This window comes from Lolium rigidum, chromosome 2 (assembly GCF_022539505.1).
Source record: "Lolium rigidum isolate FL_2022 chromosome 2, APGP_CSIRO_Lrig_0.1, whole genome shotgun sequence".
In the NCBI taxonomy this organism is placed as follows: Eukaryota; Viridiplantae; Streptophyta; class Magnoliopsida; order Poales; family Poaceae; genus Lolium; species Lolium rigidum.
This window is the reverse complement of record NC_061509.1, coordinates 230,945,386-230,962,116: the sequence shown is the minus strand read 5'-3', so window position 1 is coordinate 230,962,116 and position 16,731 is coordinate 230,945,386. Positions and strand designations below refer to the sequence as shown.

The 16,731-nt window shown below is 44.6% G+C and overlaps 2 protein-coding genes across 2 annotated transcripts; one reads left to right on the top strand and one right to left on the bottom strand.

The window, feature by feature from the left end:
• Positions 1 to 2,448: 2,448 nt before the first annotated feature.
• Positions 2,449 to 12,873, top strand: LOC124693089 (dynamin-2A-like). Its single transcript, XM_047226541.1, has 22 exons — positions 2,449 to 2,677; positions 2,773 to 2,823; positions 2,909 to 3,029; positions 3,130 to 3,228; positions 3,594 to 3,655; positions 3,980 to 4,097; positions 4,179 to 4,521; positions 4,806 to 4,953; positions 5,054 to 5,155; positions 5,240 to 5,359; positions 5,741 to 5,824; positions 5,916 to 6,043; positions 6,668 to 6,752; positions 6,869 to 7,007; positions 7,355 to 7,431; positions 7,569 to 7,625; positions 7,831 to 7,969; positions 8,039 to 8,196; positions 8,449 to 8,562; positions 8,641 to 8,708; positions 9,539 to 9,711; positions 12,164 to 12,873. The coding sequence occupies exons 1-22, from the start codon at positions 2,519 to 2,521 to the stop codon at positions 12,376 to 12,378; spliced, it is 2,760 nt and encodes a 919-aa protein (XP_047082497.1). The 5' UTR covers positions 2,449 to 2,518; the 3' UTR covers positions 12,379 to 12,873.
• A 389-nt stretch (positions 12,874 to 13,262) lies between these two features.
• On the bottom strand, positions 13,263 to 16,467 carry LOC124693088 (endoglucanase 7-like). The gene is made up of 4 exons (XM_047226540.1): positions 15,995 to 16,467; positions 15,257 to 15,457; positions 14,288 to 14,542; positions 13,263 to 14,197 (listed from the first exon to the last, which is right to left on the bottom strand). Exons 1-4 carry the CDS (start codon positions 16,439 to 16,441, stop codon positions 13,484 to 13,486), a joined length of 1,617 nt encoding a protein of 538 aa, XP_047082496.1. The 5' UTR covers positions 16,442 to 16,467; the 3' UTR covers positions 13,263 to 13,483.
• Positions 16,468 to 16,731: the final 264 nt, after the last annotated feature.

Below are 16,731 nucleotides of genomic sequence, written 5' to 3'. Positions count from 1 at the left end.
ACAATGATATATCCACAAGGAATACTACTCACATATGGATTTATTTAATTTCTTTGTTTACACAAGAGGATTTTTACGGCTCTGATGATCCTAATGGAGGGTGACATCTTTAGAGTATAAATATCCTTTCCCTTGTACTATCTCCCTGTATAATGTCCATTGGTCAAGTACTCGGATATGTGTACATGCATGCCTTACCATGGCATTACTCTACCACTGAGTTAAAATGCCTTTTTAGACGGAATCAAAAAGACATATCTGGTAGAATCGTAACCATATAATACGATCCTAATCGAAATACATACATTTGTCTCATGCACTATGGGGATGGTGAGAAGAGATATATTTTACATCCCAGAGGGGCTATAATTGGAGATACTATTGTTTCTGGTACAAAAGTTCCTATATCAATGGGAAATGCCCTACCTTTGAGTGCGGTTTGAACTATTGATTTACTTAATTGGAAGTAACCAATTAGGTTTACGATGAAACCTAGAAATGGATCACTGATCCAATTTGACTACCTCTACGGGATAGACCTCAACAGAAAACTGTTGAGATAATGGCATTATCATTATTTTCGTGTTGACATGCACCAATTTCGTGTTTATCCAACACAAATTTTAAGTGCTAAGTTCACATGTACTATCGTATTTTGATCATGCTCAAATCGTTCCACATATGTTAGCTTCATGATTTCTCAAAATGGATTTCCACGTCTCGGTACATGCCTTAGGCAGATAAGTGCGCGACAAGCCACACTTTCCTACCTAGTGGATATGTATTTTGCACACCTCTATATTTCTCACCATAGAAGCTTTGACAACACAACCAACGCATGACATCTTTGGTACCACAATCAGCCGAAACAAAAGGGTCCTTATTCATATTACAAAGTGTCTTGCCATAGTTTTGCAAACCCGAAATGATAACATTAAGACATTACCATATATGCTACCAGAAACACACTTCATGTCACCACAACTAAGATACTTATTATATACGACAACTAAGATACTTATTATATACCCTGTATATTTCTCATTGGAATATTTGTTGGACTTTTGAACTCTAGAACCTTTTATGATAAGTTTAAGTATACCAAAATGGATACGAGCATGCACAATACATATAATAGTGTGTGAAAATGGTGCAAGCTAAATCATAACAAATCTCTTGTCTTCCCTTTCTACCTAGATTACATATATAGGAGGAACTTAGCAAGTTAAAGCATGATTGTAACTATAGATGTTAGAATTCTAGAACAAAGTGGCATGTGTCTCAGACATGTTACGTGGTTATTGTTATTAATTTTCATAATGAAAACATGTGTCAAGCTTGTGCGCTGAAGGCCATATATACAAAAAACTAGTGCAAAATTAAATTCTCATTAAGCATAAAAGTTTAGTACAAATGGACGGACTTTGCAATTTAGCGGTATAATAACTTTCACAATGCAAACCCACTAATTTAGACAAACCTGGGAACTATGAGTGATGTAAGAAAATTATTTATATACTATGTATCATATTCTCATAATTTTTTCGACCAAAGGATTCATGGAAGGTTTTATGTAGAAACAAATGTCACAAGTCTTACTCTAGTTACAACTATTACATCACCACTCTAAGGAAAACGAAATCAAAACATTATAAGCCACAAGAAATGCCTCAAAGGTCAAGCGGGACTAAACCTCATCATAGGTTCATTACAAAAAATGTCAAGTGTCAACCAAAAAGAAGCTATGGACAACACGGTCTATCAAGTAATCAAATTGAATCTCATAATCGAGTAATCAAATTGAACATCCGATGATTTAGACTACCATTCATTTCAAGAGGATCAGACCGTAGTAAACTATGTAGTATGACCAAAGGATGACGCGAGACGATCGGGCCCAATAGTATAGACCCAAAGACATTTACGAAGTTAACACATGAAAGTTTGCTCTCAAGATTAAATGATTTCGACTTAAATGGAAGTAGATATCGTTGGACTTATTTTAAACTAGGATGACAAAGACGAGAGAAGGATTAGATGATGAGAATCGACATGAGCAACAACAACAAGTATTATGGAAGAGAGTTACTAATTTATTTTTAATCATGTCATAATTTAAGGAATATGTATATATTGTAGTTGTTGGAGATAATGATAACAATTGACTGTATGCCATCTCCTGTCTTCTCATGCAATACTATTGATTCATCGACCAATGTATATGGTTTTGTGTAGAGATTATTGAGCTAGATCTGTGACCAAAACCGGACCGACGCGGCTTAACAAACAAACGCGCACCGCACCGCACTGGTGGGTGGTCCCCGTCACTTGAAAAGCAGGGGTGCAATGCAACAATTCCCGTGTCAAATCCCATTCCCATTCCCGAGCCTCTGCCTATAGTCGGCCTAGCGGATTGGAATTTGCAGGAGTCCGCCTCCAATTTCCCCGCAGGCAACAGCAGCTGGGCTCCCCACACCCCGAGATCTCCTCCCCGACCAGCCTCGAGATCCCTGCGCCCATGTCGTCCGCGGCGGCCATGGACGCCATGGACGAGCTCGTCCAGCTCTCCGAGTCCATGCGCCAGGCCGCCTCGCTCCTCGCCGACGACGACCCCTCCGACGACGCCACCCCGCGCCGCCCCTCCACCTTCCTCAACGCCGTCGCGCTCGGCAACGTCGTAAGTCCCACCTTCGCCGCCATCGCCACCTCCAAAACTCCCGCCCGCCCGCGCGCGCCTGATCTGACTCGATCCTGCTTGTTCCTTCCGTGCAGGGGTCCGGCAAGTCGGCCGTGCTCAACAGCCTCATCGGCCACCCCGTGCTGGTGAGTGTTCCTCTCGTTTACCCCGCTGTCCTCTACCGCGTCAGCATTCCGTTTGCGTGAGCCGTGCTTGCTGTGGTGCGTGCAGCCGACGGGGGAGAACGGGGCCACGCGGGCGCCGATTGTCGTCGACCTGCACAGGGATCCGGGCCTCAGCACCAAGTCCATCGTCCTGCAGATCGACAGCAAGTCGCAGCAGGTGTCGGCAAGTGAGTGAGATCTCCCCCCTGGCTACCCAGATCTGGCAATGGCCGCGGTTGGTCGGTGCGCTGAGTTTGGTGACTCATCTGTGGTTCTGTTGGCGTGCAGGTGCGCTCCGGCATTCGCTGCAGGATAGGCTCAGCAAGGCCAGCGGACCCGGGAGGAGCCGAACTGATGAGATTTACCTCAAGCTGCGAACGAGCACAGGTCTGTTGCTGGATCGCTCACTTTTTCTCCTACTAGTTTGGGCAATGCTTGAACAAGTTCCCAAACAGTTTCCCTAGTTAGTTGTTGTACATTGACAGCTTGAACATTCATGTGCTGCATAAAATTGAAATGGTAAGACCTTAAGATTGTTAAAGCTGTGTAGCGAGAGCGTGTTTTGCTATGGTTATTACTTACTACTAGTTATTACCCAAATGCACGCGCTCTTTATCATTTTCCAACATTGCAGTTAAACTGATCTGGAAATACCACTTAGTATCTGATAGTTATGCTACATCCTCCTGCACATTATTTCCTTCTCTTTCATTGGCAAATGATTTCTCACTGCATCTCTCTATGTTTTCCAGCTCCTCCGCTGAAATTGATTGATTTACCTGGCATAGACCAACGAGTCATCGACGATTCAACAGTGAGTACCGCTCACTCAATATTCTTATCTTTACTCCTAAACTAGTAAACAATGCCTGTTTAGAATGTTCATAGATTAACATATGACATTGCATTACTTTAACCAATTTGCACTTGAATAATATCTAATGTATAGGAATGCGGCAGAACGCAGAGTAGTAACAGCATGTCATGCACTTGAACTGATAATCACTTACTCTGTGGCATAGCTATACAGCTTTTATTTCCCCACCCCACATACTACATGGAAAAGAAGCACACAAACAATTGAATCTTATGTTAGTACCATGTTCTCTTGTATAACATACTGTTGTTCAAATTTCAGATTAATGAGTTTGCTGGGCACAATGATGCAATATTGATTGTTGTGATACCAGCAATGCAAGCCGCTGAGGTTGCTTCCTCTCGAGCTCTTCGACTAGCGAGGGATATCGATCCAGAAGGTCTGTCATTTGAATCTGATCATGCGACAGCATATCCACTCTCTTTGCAGCAGCTGATGTTTCTTCGTGTCCTTGTTGTAGGAACCCGAACAATAGGAGTCTTGAGTAAAATCGATCAAGCCGCAGCAGATGCAAAGACAGTTGCCTGTGTTCAGGCCATTTTGTCTAATAAGGGTCCACGCGCATCAGCTGAAATTGAATGGGTTGCTTTAATAGGGCAGTCTGTTGCAATTGCGTCAGCTCAATCAGGGTCAGTTGGGTCCGAGAATTCACTGGAAACAGCTTGGCGAGCTGAGGCAGAAAGCCTTAAATCCATCTTAACCAGTGCTCCTCAAAACAAGCTTGGCAGAATTGCTCTTGTAGATACCATTGCTAAGCAGATACGTAAACGGATGAAAGTGCGACTACCTAGCATGTTATCTGGGTAAGCATCATGAACTATATGTTGGCGCATCTACTTGTCTTAATAAAAATGTTAAAGTGATACCATCTTTTGAATACGCTACCAAAATTTGCTATGCTCTCTGATCTATTCTGCTCTATTAAGTACAAACCAAAAATTCGATTTATCAATCAATTGATCTCAAGTGCGCCATAAACATATATATTTCTTGTCTCATGCTCGTCTTTCATGTTTATTAATATAACCTGATTATGATTTCTGGTGTTTAATTTTGCAAATACCTGCACCCTTTCTCTATTTGTCAGGCTTCAGGGCAAGTCCCAGTCAGTGAAAGAGGAACTTTCAAAGCTGGGGGAGCAGATGGTACAAAGCTCAGAAGGAACCAGGGCTGTTGCTTTGGAGCTGTGCCGAGAGTTTGAAGATAAGTTTCTTGCTCATGTCACTTCTGGTGAGGTTAGTGAAAAGCTTGAGTTATGGTCTTTTTGTCTATAACCAATTTAACACTTGCCAAATGAACTGATTACAATACCATTATACTGTTCTCAATCAAAAGGGGTCTGGTTGGAAAATTGTTGCAAGTTTTGAGGGCAAGTTTCCGGATAGGATCAAACAGCTTCCATTGGACAGGCATTTTGACATGAACAACGTCAAAAGGGTAAACTTAAAAGCTCTTGTAGATACACCAGAGTGAACTACTATTTTGGCCTACGATGAACATCATTCTCTTCATATATTCTAGATTGTCTTGGAAGCTGATGGTTATCAACCATATTTGATATCTCCGGAGAAAGGTTTAAAATCCTTGATTAAAGGAGTACTTGAAATGGCGAAGGAGCCATCACGGCTATGTGTTGACGAGGTACGTCTTGGCTTAGATAACTTACGCCTTTGGATGAAGAACAACGTAATTCTTTTGATGAGCTATGTGTACAATGCTAATATTCAGTGTTCTGCTTTATCCGTAAAAGTACTTATGTGACTATGCAACTGGCTGTGTAGCTTAACATTTAGTATGTCTGTAAATACTAAATACTAGGTATTAGAACTATCCAAAATGCTTGGGTTCGGACAAACTATTTGTGATTAACTTAAGTCTATAGTTGCGCTCGAGCTGGGCTCAGTTACGTACACCTGTACTATACCAAGCCTTCTCAATATTATGTATTAGAAATATCAAACACACTTGGGCTTAGACAAACTATTGTGTATGTACCTTCTGATATCAGTTTTCTGAATCTAGGTACACCGTGTATTGTTAGACATAGTAAATGCCACTGCAAATGGCACACCAGGGCTTGGAAGATATCCTCCATTCAAACGCGAGGTGCCACTTCGTTCTATCACAACCTGAACCCCCCTTTACTGTGTATAACTCTTATTTCTGAGCATGACATTCCACCATTTCTTTTTGCAAGATCATTGAAATTGCATCTAACGCGTTGGATACATTCAAAAATGACGCGAAAAAGATGGTTGTTGCGCTTGTTGATATGGAGCGTGCCTTTGTCCCCCCGCAACATTTCATCCGTTTAGTACAAAGAAGGTAAGCTTAGCTGGGGCCTTCATGAATATCATGACAATCGATTCCATTTTATTTGATCAGCTTTAGTGTAACTTTGGCAAGTAATCTGTTTCTCCTTTTGTTTTTCTGTACTTGGTAAATTGGCAATAAAAGTTTATTAGATTCTTAACTTTTTTTCGTTTGGACAAGATAAAAGCTAATGTTGAACCATATTATTGGCCTTCATGAATATCATGACAATTGATTCCATTTTATTTGATCAGCTTTAGTGTAACTTTGGCAAGTAATCTGTTTCTCCTTTTGTTTTTCTGTACTTGGTAAATTGGCAATAAAAGTTTATTAGATTCTTAACTTTTTTTCGTTTGGACAAGATAAAAGCTAATGTTGAACCATATTATTGATACAACAGGAATAACATATCAATCTGAATTAGACTGCCAAAATGCCTGAATTTTTCCCTTAAAAGCAACACACTAATGAAGTGTACCACTTCATTTTTACTCCTTGTTTAAGAAATTGATCATACATTTAGTAATGATTTTTCATATTGCAGGCAGTGTATACATTTAAATGCCCTTTCAGAGTTTTCATCACCATATTCACATGTTCTCATTTTCTTCTTTTGGCTTGGCATGGTATTTGCAGAATGGAAAGGCAGCGTCGTGAGGAGGAGGTGAAAACTAAATCATCTAAGAAAGCACAAGATGCTGAACAATCCATGATGAACAAGGTATGACTTCTGCATCTTTGCTTGCATGACTCTGCATACCAACAAAACTGTATGCAGATTGACCACAATATACTTCTGTTGGTCTGGCTGTTCATATTAGTTGTATCTCATATTAGGGTTCAAGCGCACAGGCAGGATCTGAGCAAACTGGTGGTAACCTGAAATCATCAAAAGACAAATCCAATCAACAAGATAAAGATAACAAAGAGGGACCTAATCTGCAGGTTGCTGGTCCTGGTGGCGAAATAACTGCAGGTATAATACTGCGCCATAGCTTGCCTCAGCTTCCTCTTTTTTCTGACCAATTTGATAGCACTTTTCCTCTGCCACTCTCATTGTAGAACAGAAAAACATGTCAATTTATTTGATGTTGCTCCAATGTCATTTTTTATCCAGTAAAATGAAGTAAACAATTTCATAAGAATCACCATTTTTAGCTTCTTGTTAACTCTATGCTGACTCTTAACATAATCTTCATTTTATAGTATACAATGCATTGCATACGGATGCAACAAGTAACTGTGCATGGTTTTGGTGATTTCCTTCCAATAATTTTGGTTTGATTTATTGATACACAAGAATATGTTTTCTTCTCTCTTTAGGTTACCTGTTGAAGAAGAGTGCAAAAAACAATGAATGGAGCAGAAGGTGGTTTGTCCTAAATGAGAAGAGTGGAAAGGTTAATGAATCTGTCCTGATGTCCACCAGTCTCCATTGTTCAGAATGCAATCTTTTGATAGTATTCTTGACATTTACTGCTGATTTTTTAATATTTGAGGAGGTTAGTGTCATTTACCGTAACCTTTCCCTGTTCAGCTTGGATACACCAAGAAACAAGAGGAGAGGCATTTTCGAGGCGTCATTGTCTTAGAGGTGTGCTTATATATTTTATATTTTACTCTGTTTCTTTATTGTACTTGATGTTGAGTAAGCTATGATGCACTACTTCACCATACATAGCCATAATCAGTAATTTTTTTTTTCAATTTATCGTGGAGGCATCTAATTTATTTTTGAACTTACTAAAAAAGATATCTTAACTTATGGCTGTCAACTAACAGTCTGTTGCATGATTCAGGAATGTAACATGGAAGAGATAGAGGAGGAAGATATTTCTAAGAATTCCAAGGATTCAAAGAAGGCGAATGGCCAAGAGAAAGGCCCAAGTCTTTTATTTAAGATTACTAACAGAGTTGCCTACAAAACTGTGCTGAAAGGTTGCTGCCTCTAACTATCCTGAGGTTTACTATGATTCTATCGCTATTAATGCTTATTCCATGTTGCAGCTCATAGTGCCGTTATATTGAAGGCTGAGAGTATGGCTGACAAAATTGAGTGGATGAAGAAGATAAGAGGTATTATTGAGAGCAAAGGTGGGTCTGTCAAGGGTTCAAACACTCCCGAGGGTGGTCCCATAAGACAAAGCCGTTCAGATGGATCCCTTGTAAGCTCCACAATATGCCTCACTTGTGTGTTTTGTCCTTGTACATTTATTCATTTTGAAGCTTTTAGAACTACTGTTAAAAGTTACTTGCACCTCAGGTTATTTCTATTAACTGTGTCTGTTCGGTGCTCATGCTACGTTCGAGTTAGCATATTTTATCATTTGAATGTGTGATGTATCAAAGAAAAGTTCACTTCTTTCTGTTGCTTTGTTTTACCACTCTGACACGCTATCATCCTTTTTTCTCTTAAGGATACAATGGCCCGTAGGCCTGCTGATCCGGAAGAAGAACTCCGATGGATGTCTCAAGAAGTTCGTGGTTATGTTGAGGCTGTTTTGAACAGTTTGGCAGCAAATGTTCCAAAGGTATATTCATAGCTTCAGTCGATTATTGTAACACTCTCATTGGGGCGTTCAGTATCTTATGCATGATCAATTGGTCAGGCTATTGTGCTTTGCCAAGTGGAGAAAGCAAAGGAAGATATGCTAAATCAGCTGTACAGCTCAATAAGGTTGGATGCATATTCTCTGTTTTCTCTGAATTGAATCTATGTCCTGGTTATGTGTCCAGTTGCCCATTTCATTAGTCTCCTGTTCTTCTACTCAATTTACTGAAAAATGGACAACCCAGTTGGAAAAACTGCAACTAATGGAATGTTTTTGTGTAATCCTACGAAAACCCTAGTTTTAATTGCAGCTATGGTGTTATGGTTTCTCATCAATGTGTAGTTTTACTTGTGAGATGTGTTATATACTGGGCACTTCACAACTAAAAGGTTCCATACTTTGTTACAGAGTGATATGCACGGATCCAATTGCTTCGCAGCTTTGATCACCTTTCACAGTTATAGCTTGGATCACTTCTCACAGTTGCACACTTACACCTAATATGCACCCTCAAGTACATGCAGTATAGCAAGTTTTTGTTAGTTTGCTGTTTTGTGTGACTTGATAGTCTGCCCTTTTTACTTAAATGATGCTTACACTCCCGTTAAACTAACTAAGTTAATCTTGTGATGGTCCATTCACACTTTTTTTGTTTGCTGCTAAGTTCTTTCCTACAAAACTTTTCAGATGACATTGCTACTTTTATTATTTTTTTCGACTCGTTACATTTGGTTTGTGACATATCAGAACTAGAGCTTAGGTGATGGCCATGAATACAAACCCCTCCCAGCCTCCCGCCCAAAGTACTATCATGCACCTCAAACATTATCCATTTGATCATTTCTTACTGTGAACTTGCAGTAATGTTGACAGAGTGTTCCATCGTAACGATATTTAAGTATCTTTTGACAATTTGTTGCAATGTTGTTAATCTTGTCACAATTTTCACTTTCAGTTCACAAAGTAATGCAAAGATTGAAGAACTTCTCCAAGAGGACCACAATGCTAAACGTAGACGGGAAAAAGCTCAAAAACAATCATCTCTTCTGTCAACACTTACTCGTCAGCTCAGCATCCATGATAATAGAACTGCAGTTTCATCATATTCTGATGATACTTCTGCCCCGGGTAAGCTTGACTATTTCAAATATCTGCTTCATGTTGCAAATTTATTGGTTTTAGCTGCTTGTGAGTTTGCTTCAGTTTTTATAGCTAATATTGTTTGTGTTACGAAATAGAATGTTACCTAGTACCAAGCACACCCACACACACAAAATAATTGGATGGTTAATTGCCGTTTCAGTTGCTCATTAGCATACATAAGCAAATGTTCATGTTACTGTGATGGCTGTTGACAAATTGCTGTTAACAATTGCCATGCCTAATATGTGATGGTCGTGTATTCGTGTGGTTGTGTCCATATTCTCACTACTACATGGACAAACACACTGCGAATCCATGCTTGATGGTCCAATTGAAGTGTGCAGGTCGTCAATCTGGGTAATTTCGGTTTGGCCTGGAATGACTGAAATATCGGTCGAAACTCAGTGTCGCAGCCAACTGAAACCGCAATATTGTCCAATATGAATGGCACATATTACCTAATAATGACTTTATAGAAGTTAAATCATGAAAATTTGTCTCAGAGTAATTCATCTGTATTGGTTACTTGTATCAAGCAAAAATCAACAGTATTCTCAATTCGTTTGTTCTTTATGCCATTTTGCTGATAAGCTGATTCTTGTCCGTATCACTATCACTTGGACAAGCACTTCTTGAAAGGTACTTACAATGCTTGATAATTCTAGACCTTGTGTGGTACTTGTCAGGGATGAGTATGTCCTTAGGGTGTGTTTGGTAGCCCGGTTGAGCTCAGAAAATCTCATCTCACCCGAGCTAAACAACCTATATGTTGATTGGTAGGTCGGCTCGGTCCGTCTCAACACTGCTGGCCTCATACGAAAAATGGCTCTCAGCCAGGCCGGGTTGGGAAGCCCGAATCGAGCTTCGCATGTCGACCGAGCTGAACTCATCCCGCAAACAACTGTAGCAGCGCCCCGATGGAGCCCCAGACCCCCGCCCCCATCTCTTTTCCCTCCCCATTCTCCCCCGTTCCTTCTCTTCGTGCTTCCGCTTTCCTCCCGCCCGCCTCCTCTCCCGCCGGCCTAGGTAGAGCAAGCGACGCCAGGGGCTCGCGCCGGCGCCCTCCGGCACGCCACGGGCTGCCACCGTGGACGAGAAAGCTCCAGGCCGGGCCTTTTCCTTCCGGACCTCCACATCTCCAGCATGACCGAGCAGAGGGACGAGCTCGCCGGCCCGCCACCGCCGACGAGGAGGCCTCCTCACGCCGTTGTGTCGCTCACCCGCCGTCGCCGCCGCCCCACGACCCGCCACCATCGAAGAGAAGGCTCCGAGGCCGGTCCTATTCCTGCTCCGGCCCTCCTCCGGCCCTTCGACCCTCCACGACTCCCGCACGGCCGAGCAGAGTCACGAGCTCGCGTCGGCGCCCTCCTGCCCGCCACCGCCGATGAGGATACCTCCAGCACGCCGCCGTGTTGCTCAACCGCCGCCACCGCCGCCCCACGGCCTGCCACCGGCGAGGAGAAGGATCCCAGTAGTGTGGTGCCTGAGAGGACCCGATTGCTTTTTTTATTTTTCTGTGTAGGGGCTCTTGTGTAAAAGTTTGGACCTCTATGATATTTCTTAGTTTTTGGGCCAGCCTCAACCCATACGGTCTACCAAACACAGTAATCAGTTCAGCTTCTCCCAACACATACGGGCTAACAAACACACTAAAATATCTCAGGCCAACTTGTATGAGGCGAGATATCTCAAGTGGGAGAGTGAATTCCAAATGACCCGGCCTACCAAACACACCCTTAGTATCTGTGCACAGCTTTCACTTGTTTTGCAAAACCAGTGCTGTCAGCTCAAAACTTCAGACCTGTTCTATTTGCAAGCAAATTGAGAACACTACAGTATAACAGACTTCACACTAGATTTGTTGTATGGAGGTTGGGCTGGGTCAGAGATGACATGTCGCACATCTTTGGCCAAAACTTTTGAGGGGCAATATGCTTTGCCTTAGATTCACGGGCATGCAGTCACCACTTGTGAGTTGTGATAATCCTCATTGCTAGTGGTTAAACATTCTTGCATCAGTTTGTAAATACTTCATTGTGTTTTATTTTGTATAAATAACGTCCACTAACTGAGCAAGATAAAATGAGTGTTCACACATAGAATGTCTTGACTGTCCAGCACACCACTTGAAAACATGAAACCAAGAGTACTACAGGGATTGGCCCACGGTATTAATGTCTTCGGAATTAGATATAAGGTATGCGTTCACTCAAAAATGGGATGTGGTGAAAATAAATGCGGGCAATGGAGAAAACATGTCATTAAATTTACATGTACCTTATTTTTGAAATGTGAGTACATAAATTATGAACCTTACCGTGAAGTTAGTGCTTATCAGGGCAAGTAATGGCAGGTGATGTAATTTTGTTAATTTATTCTGCTTTCCTCATGCACAAATCAAATACTTGACCTTGACAAAATAAAACATCACTCGCAGAGAGTACCCCACAGAGCCCGTCAGGTGAGGAATGGAGGTCTGCCTTCAGTTCTGCAGGAAATGGCTCTGCTGACCGATCCAGTTCCCACAATGAATCAAGATCGAGAAGTGCTGACAGTCGTGGTCGGCGGTATGAAAATGGGGACGCAAATGGTTCCAGTTCAGGCAGCCAACGCAAACCAAATAGGTTGCCACCGGCACCACCGAAATACTAGGGGCGTTGATCGGCATCTATGAGAACCATATTTTCATGGCATGCTCTCATCCCTTGACGATATTGGTGGAAAAAGAAATATGGATTGAAGAATGGAGAGCGGACGAGAGATTGCATGCATGTTCTGTATCCAGAGGACCTCAGTTGTTTATAGAAATACGTAGGTTATCTATGGTGGTTTTTTCACGATCATTTTGCCGTATTGATCGATATGATGTGCTCTCAACCTGTCAGATTTTGTGGCCACAGATCAGTTGATCTTGGTTCTGAACTCTGTTGTTGTAACTTGTAAGTCTTCCGTCAAACTGGCAATGTATTATATTCACCCATTGGTGTATTATTTCTACCATTCTTTTTTTAACTCACAAGGCTCATGTATGATATCTGAGGTGATATCCTGTTGTATTTTTAAACTAAGCAAGTTTCCTTATCGACCTCGGTTGACATTCTTTGATTAGCCAAGAGTAATTCTAAGCATCCTTGTTGATACCATGTACTCCTATCTGCGAAATACTCGTTTGGCCGAGGACTTCCAAACACGTCATGCATTCTTCTGGACACTTCACCAAATGTTGGATTATGTTATATGAGCTGTGGCAATAGTGCTGCTCCATCGTTGTGCATCAGTAATTGTGTTCTCTGATTTGAGTTTGGTGATTTAAGTCTTAAAAGATATATATATAACACAGGGAACTTTATTCGGTGAATGTGTGTTATGATCTCCACTGCGTTTTCATTTCTTTTTAAAGCGGTCCATACGTGTCTTTGATGAATGTGTTTGTGGCTTGTGTCTACTTTCGTGCTTTGTTGATTATCTTTAGCTTGCCGCTGAATTTGGCATTGACCAACGCATTTTCTTTTCATTACTGAAAAGCATACACAAGCTAGAATCACAGATAACTGGAATTTTTTCTTTCTCTCATATGTACTTGCAGTGAATTTACATTTGCATGCCAATGCCTCCCACCTTTTTTTCTTCGTGTACTAAAACTAATTTTCATCCTGTGTATAAAGAACTCCAAAGAAGAAGAAAAATTGAACCAAAGAATGGGGAAAATTGTACAGCCCCGCCTCGATCTATAGCCTATCTTCTACGGAGTATTTATTTACACCTCGGCCGCAGCGGACGTGACCGGACTTCTGGCCGTCGCCAGTCTCTGCTCCCTCTCATCCCGGGCCATCTTGTTATACTTGGCGAACATGCCGACCATGGGCGCGGTGTTGTAGGTGCAGGCCTCCGTCTGCATGTAGTTCTCCCTGTCGTCCCTGAACCTATCCTTCCGATCCGGCCCGCCGACGATGGCGCCGACGAGGACGTTGGGGTTGGAACTCCGGCGGCCGAACCAGTGGTCGAAGCCCTGCGTGCAGCCGATGAACTGCTTGCTGTGCTTGTACGGCACGATGGAGGCGGCGCGGTGGTGCACCCTGGCGGGGTACTTGGCGCCGTACCCGACGAGGTAGCTGACGCCCCTGGGGTTGTCGCCCAGCACGTAGTCCACCTGCTGCCTCGCGAGCGCGGCTACCTCGCCGGCGTCGGCGGTGAGGCCGCCGGCGCAGGTGACGGTGGCCACGCCGGCGTCGGAGAGGTAGTCGGCGTAGGCCGAGAGGAGGAACGCCGCGTTGGTCACGTACTGCATGTTGTTCCACTGCCGGATGTAGAGCATCCCGCCGGGGCTCCGCTCCACGTTGTTGCTGGATTCATCGTCGTCGTCAGTGTTGCGGTTGCGGCCGAGGCATGCGCACACGTAATGCTCCGCCTTGGCCTGGTACCGCTCCAGCGTCTCCTTCTGCGCCGCCGTGTGCTCCCCTCTCAGCAGCAGCTGTAACGGAAAGTCATTTCTTCGTCAGTATGCATGATCACTCCATAGTTAGATTACTCGAGCGTGTTTAGTCGGTTGTTGGGTGCTTACTCTAGCGGCGAGGATCTGGACGCCGGCGTATTTGACGTCCCAGCTGAACTCGGTGATGGCCCAGCCGGTGCCGCCGAAGTCGTGCGCGTTGTCGACGACGTAGTCGAGGTAGTCGGCCCTGCCGGTGGCGCGGTGGAGCCAGAGGGCGGCCCAGAGGAGCTCGTCCTTGTAGCCGCTCACCGACGCGTAGTAGCTCTTCACCTCCGCGATGCTGCTGTCGTATTTGCCCCTGTACTTGTCGGCGAACTCGAACAGCTGCAAATTAATAAACAAAGAAACATCAGATAATGGCCTAATGCGCATGTTTGTACACTCAACTAATTAAGATTGTATACTAGTAATTGTTTTAATTTTATGACGAGATCTTCTCATCCATGATTGACACTGGAAAAGCGGCTAGGTCAGTAGGTGTGAATACGGACTGGTTCAATAAGCACATGACGACACGGACCATTTCTTAGCTCCCAATTAAACCTGTTGATCGATCATGTGATTGAACTGGCAAACCTAATCATGGAAACGGGAGGCAAACGGGAAAGTTTCTCATCCACCAGATAGACGCTAACAACACCTCTTCTTTATTTTCTCCCTTTTATTCTCCGGTAGGTTGCGTGCCGGCGGCCTGGCCCCACACGGCAGCACCAACGAACGACTGCGAGTAGGAGCCGACAGGCCGGAGAAAAATCTCCTTTTCCCGCTCGATCGGTGGACGTCGACGATCGTGTTGAGCTGTTGGCAACTTGGCTGGCATGTGCAAGGAACAACGCACACCTCACACACCTCATGAAAGGATACCGGCACCTCTTGACTAACTTAGCTACGAGTACAAAAGAAAATTATACGTACGCCATAGCTACGTTCCAAAGTTCGGTACGTAGGTACGCGCCACATTTCCGGCGAGATTTTTTCCTTCCATTTTTCCACACGACAGACTTTTCACGCACAGTATGTGTAAGCAAGCAAGTATACCTGTTGGGCGTGGTGCAGGAGGAGGTGGGCGTAGTGCGGGTTGGAGTCGCGGAAGACCATGGACGCTGCGGCTAGGGCGGCGGCGGTCTCGCCGGCGACGTCGGACCCCGGGTTCTCGCGGTCGACCTTGTACGCCTGCCGCGACGTCGTCATGTCCTCCGGCCGCTGCCAGCAGTAGTGATCCGTGTCGCCGTCGCCCACCTGGAAGCATAAATCAAGATTATCCAACCGCTCGGATGCATGGACCGACGAAAATTTTGAAAAAGCCTATGTGCACGCCATGTGGAAGAAACGCATTGTTTAGTGGTGCTGGTGCTGCGGCTCGTACGTACGTCCATTGATCGAACTGCTGGCCACCTAACACGGTTGTTGCTATTCGCCAGAAAATGAAGAACCTTTCTTTTGTTTTCTTTCCCAACAAATTTGAACCCTTTTCCTAGTTTTTCTTAGATAAAACAGTATAGTATGTATAATTGAGCTAGCTATATAAGCAGAAATTCAATATAAGTAGGTTTGTAATGTTTGGAAACAGTAGTAGAAAAATCGGAAAAAGAAGGAAACGGAATAGTTGGAGTGGAGGCATGCATAATTGAACTGGTCTCTTTCTCGATGATCACTTTGTGCGAACCAGCTAGCGGAAATCTATCGATGGAGGCCAAGTCAGGCACGGTGAAGCCAGCCAGCCAGCCAGAACTGGTCGCATGCATGTCATGACGATCGAGATTGTTGGTTGTTTACCTCTGCCCAGAGCTCGTCGGGCTTGGTGTGCGCCTTGACGAAGTAGTCGGCGCCCCACTTGATGGCCTCGAGCGCGTGCGCGAGCTCCCCGGCCGCCGCGACGTCGGCGCCGTACTCGACGAGGCTCCAGGAGAGCATGGTGACGGTGAAGGCCATGGGCAGGCCGAACTTGACGTGGTCCCCGGCGTCGTAGTAGCCGCCGACGAGGTCGACGCCCTGCTCCAGCCCGTCGGTGAGGCCCGAGTGGTCGCGCCACGGCACGCGCTGCCCGTGCGGGAGGCGGCCAGAACGCTGCGCCTCGAAGTAGAGCAGGCTCTTTCGCAGCGCCTCCTCGTAGTTGTGCGCCTTGCTGCCGATCTTGGTCCCCTCCGCCGCCACCGCCGAGGATGACACCAGGAGGAGCAGGAGCACGGCGGCGCGGAGCCATGTGGTGCCGCCTGATCTCATTGTGGAAGAAGAAGATCCTATGCTTGCTGCTGTGCTCGCATGTGCCCGCCGCCGCCCCTGCGCCGCCGCGCGCGTGTGCTTGCTCCGCCTCTGCGTGGTGGCGCTGTGGTAGGGGTAGCTTTGCTTGTGCGCGAGGTGTGTGTGATCTCTGTCCGTCTTGTGTCTCGTGTGGCGGGGTACTAGTGTCTTCAACCTGAAGCGGTGGCTTGGCGCGCTTATATTCGCGCAGGAACAGGCCCGCACGCGCGCGCACCGCGTTGAACTGGTTCGGCCTCGCCAATCGCCACGGG

Excerpts from the sequence above, each read along its gene's own strand:
- LOC124693089 (XM_047226541.1), top strand. The coding sequence starts at position 2,519 with ATGTCGTCCGCGGCGGCCATGGACGCCATGGACGAGCTCGTCCAGCTC. Across the intron at positions 8,197-8,448 it reads GCCGTTCAGATGGATCCCTT|GATACAATGGCCCGTAGGCC; the intron begins GTAAGCTCCACA and ends TTTTCTCTTAAG. Across the intron at positions 8,563-8,640 it reads TGGCAGCAAATGTTCCAAAG|GCTATTGTGCTTTGCCAAGT; the intron begins GTATATTCATAG and ends TCAATTGGTCAG.
- LOC124693088 (XM_047226540.1), bottom strand. The coding sequence starts at position 16,441 with ATGAGATCAGGCGGCACCACATGGCTCCGCGCCGCCGTGCTCCTGCTC. Across the intron at positions 15,458-15,994 it reads CCGACGAGCTCTGGGCAGAG|GTGGGCGACGGCGACACGGA; the intron begins GTAAACAACCAA and ends TTATGCTTCCAG. Across the intron at positions 14,198-14,287 it reads TCCAGATCCTCGCCGCTAGA|CTGCTGCTGAGAGGGGAGCA; the intron begins GTAAGCACCCAA and ends TTTCCGTTACAG.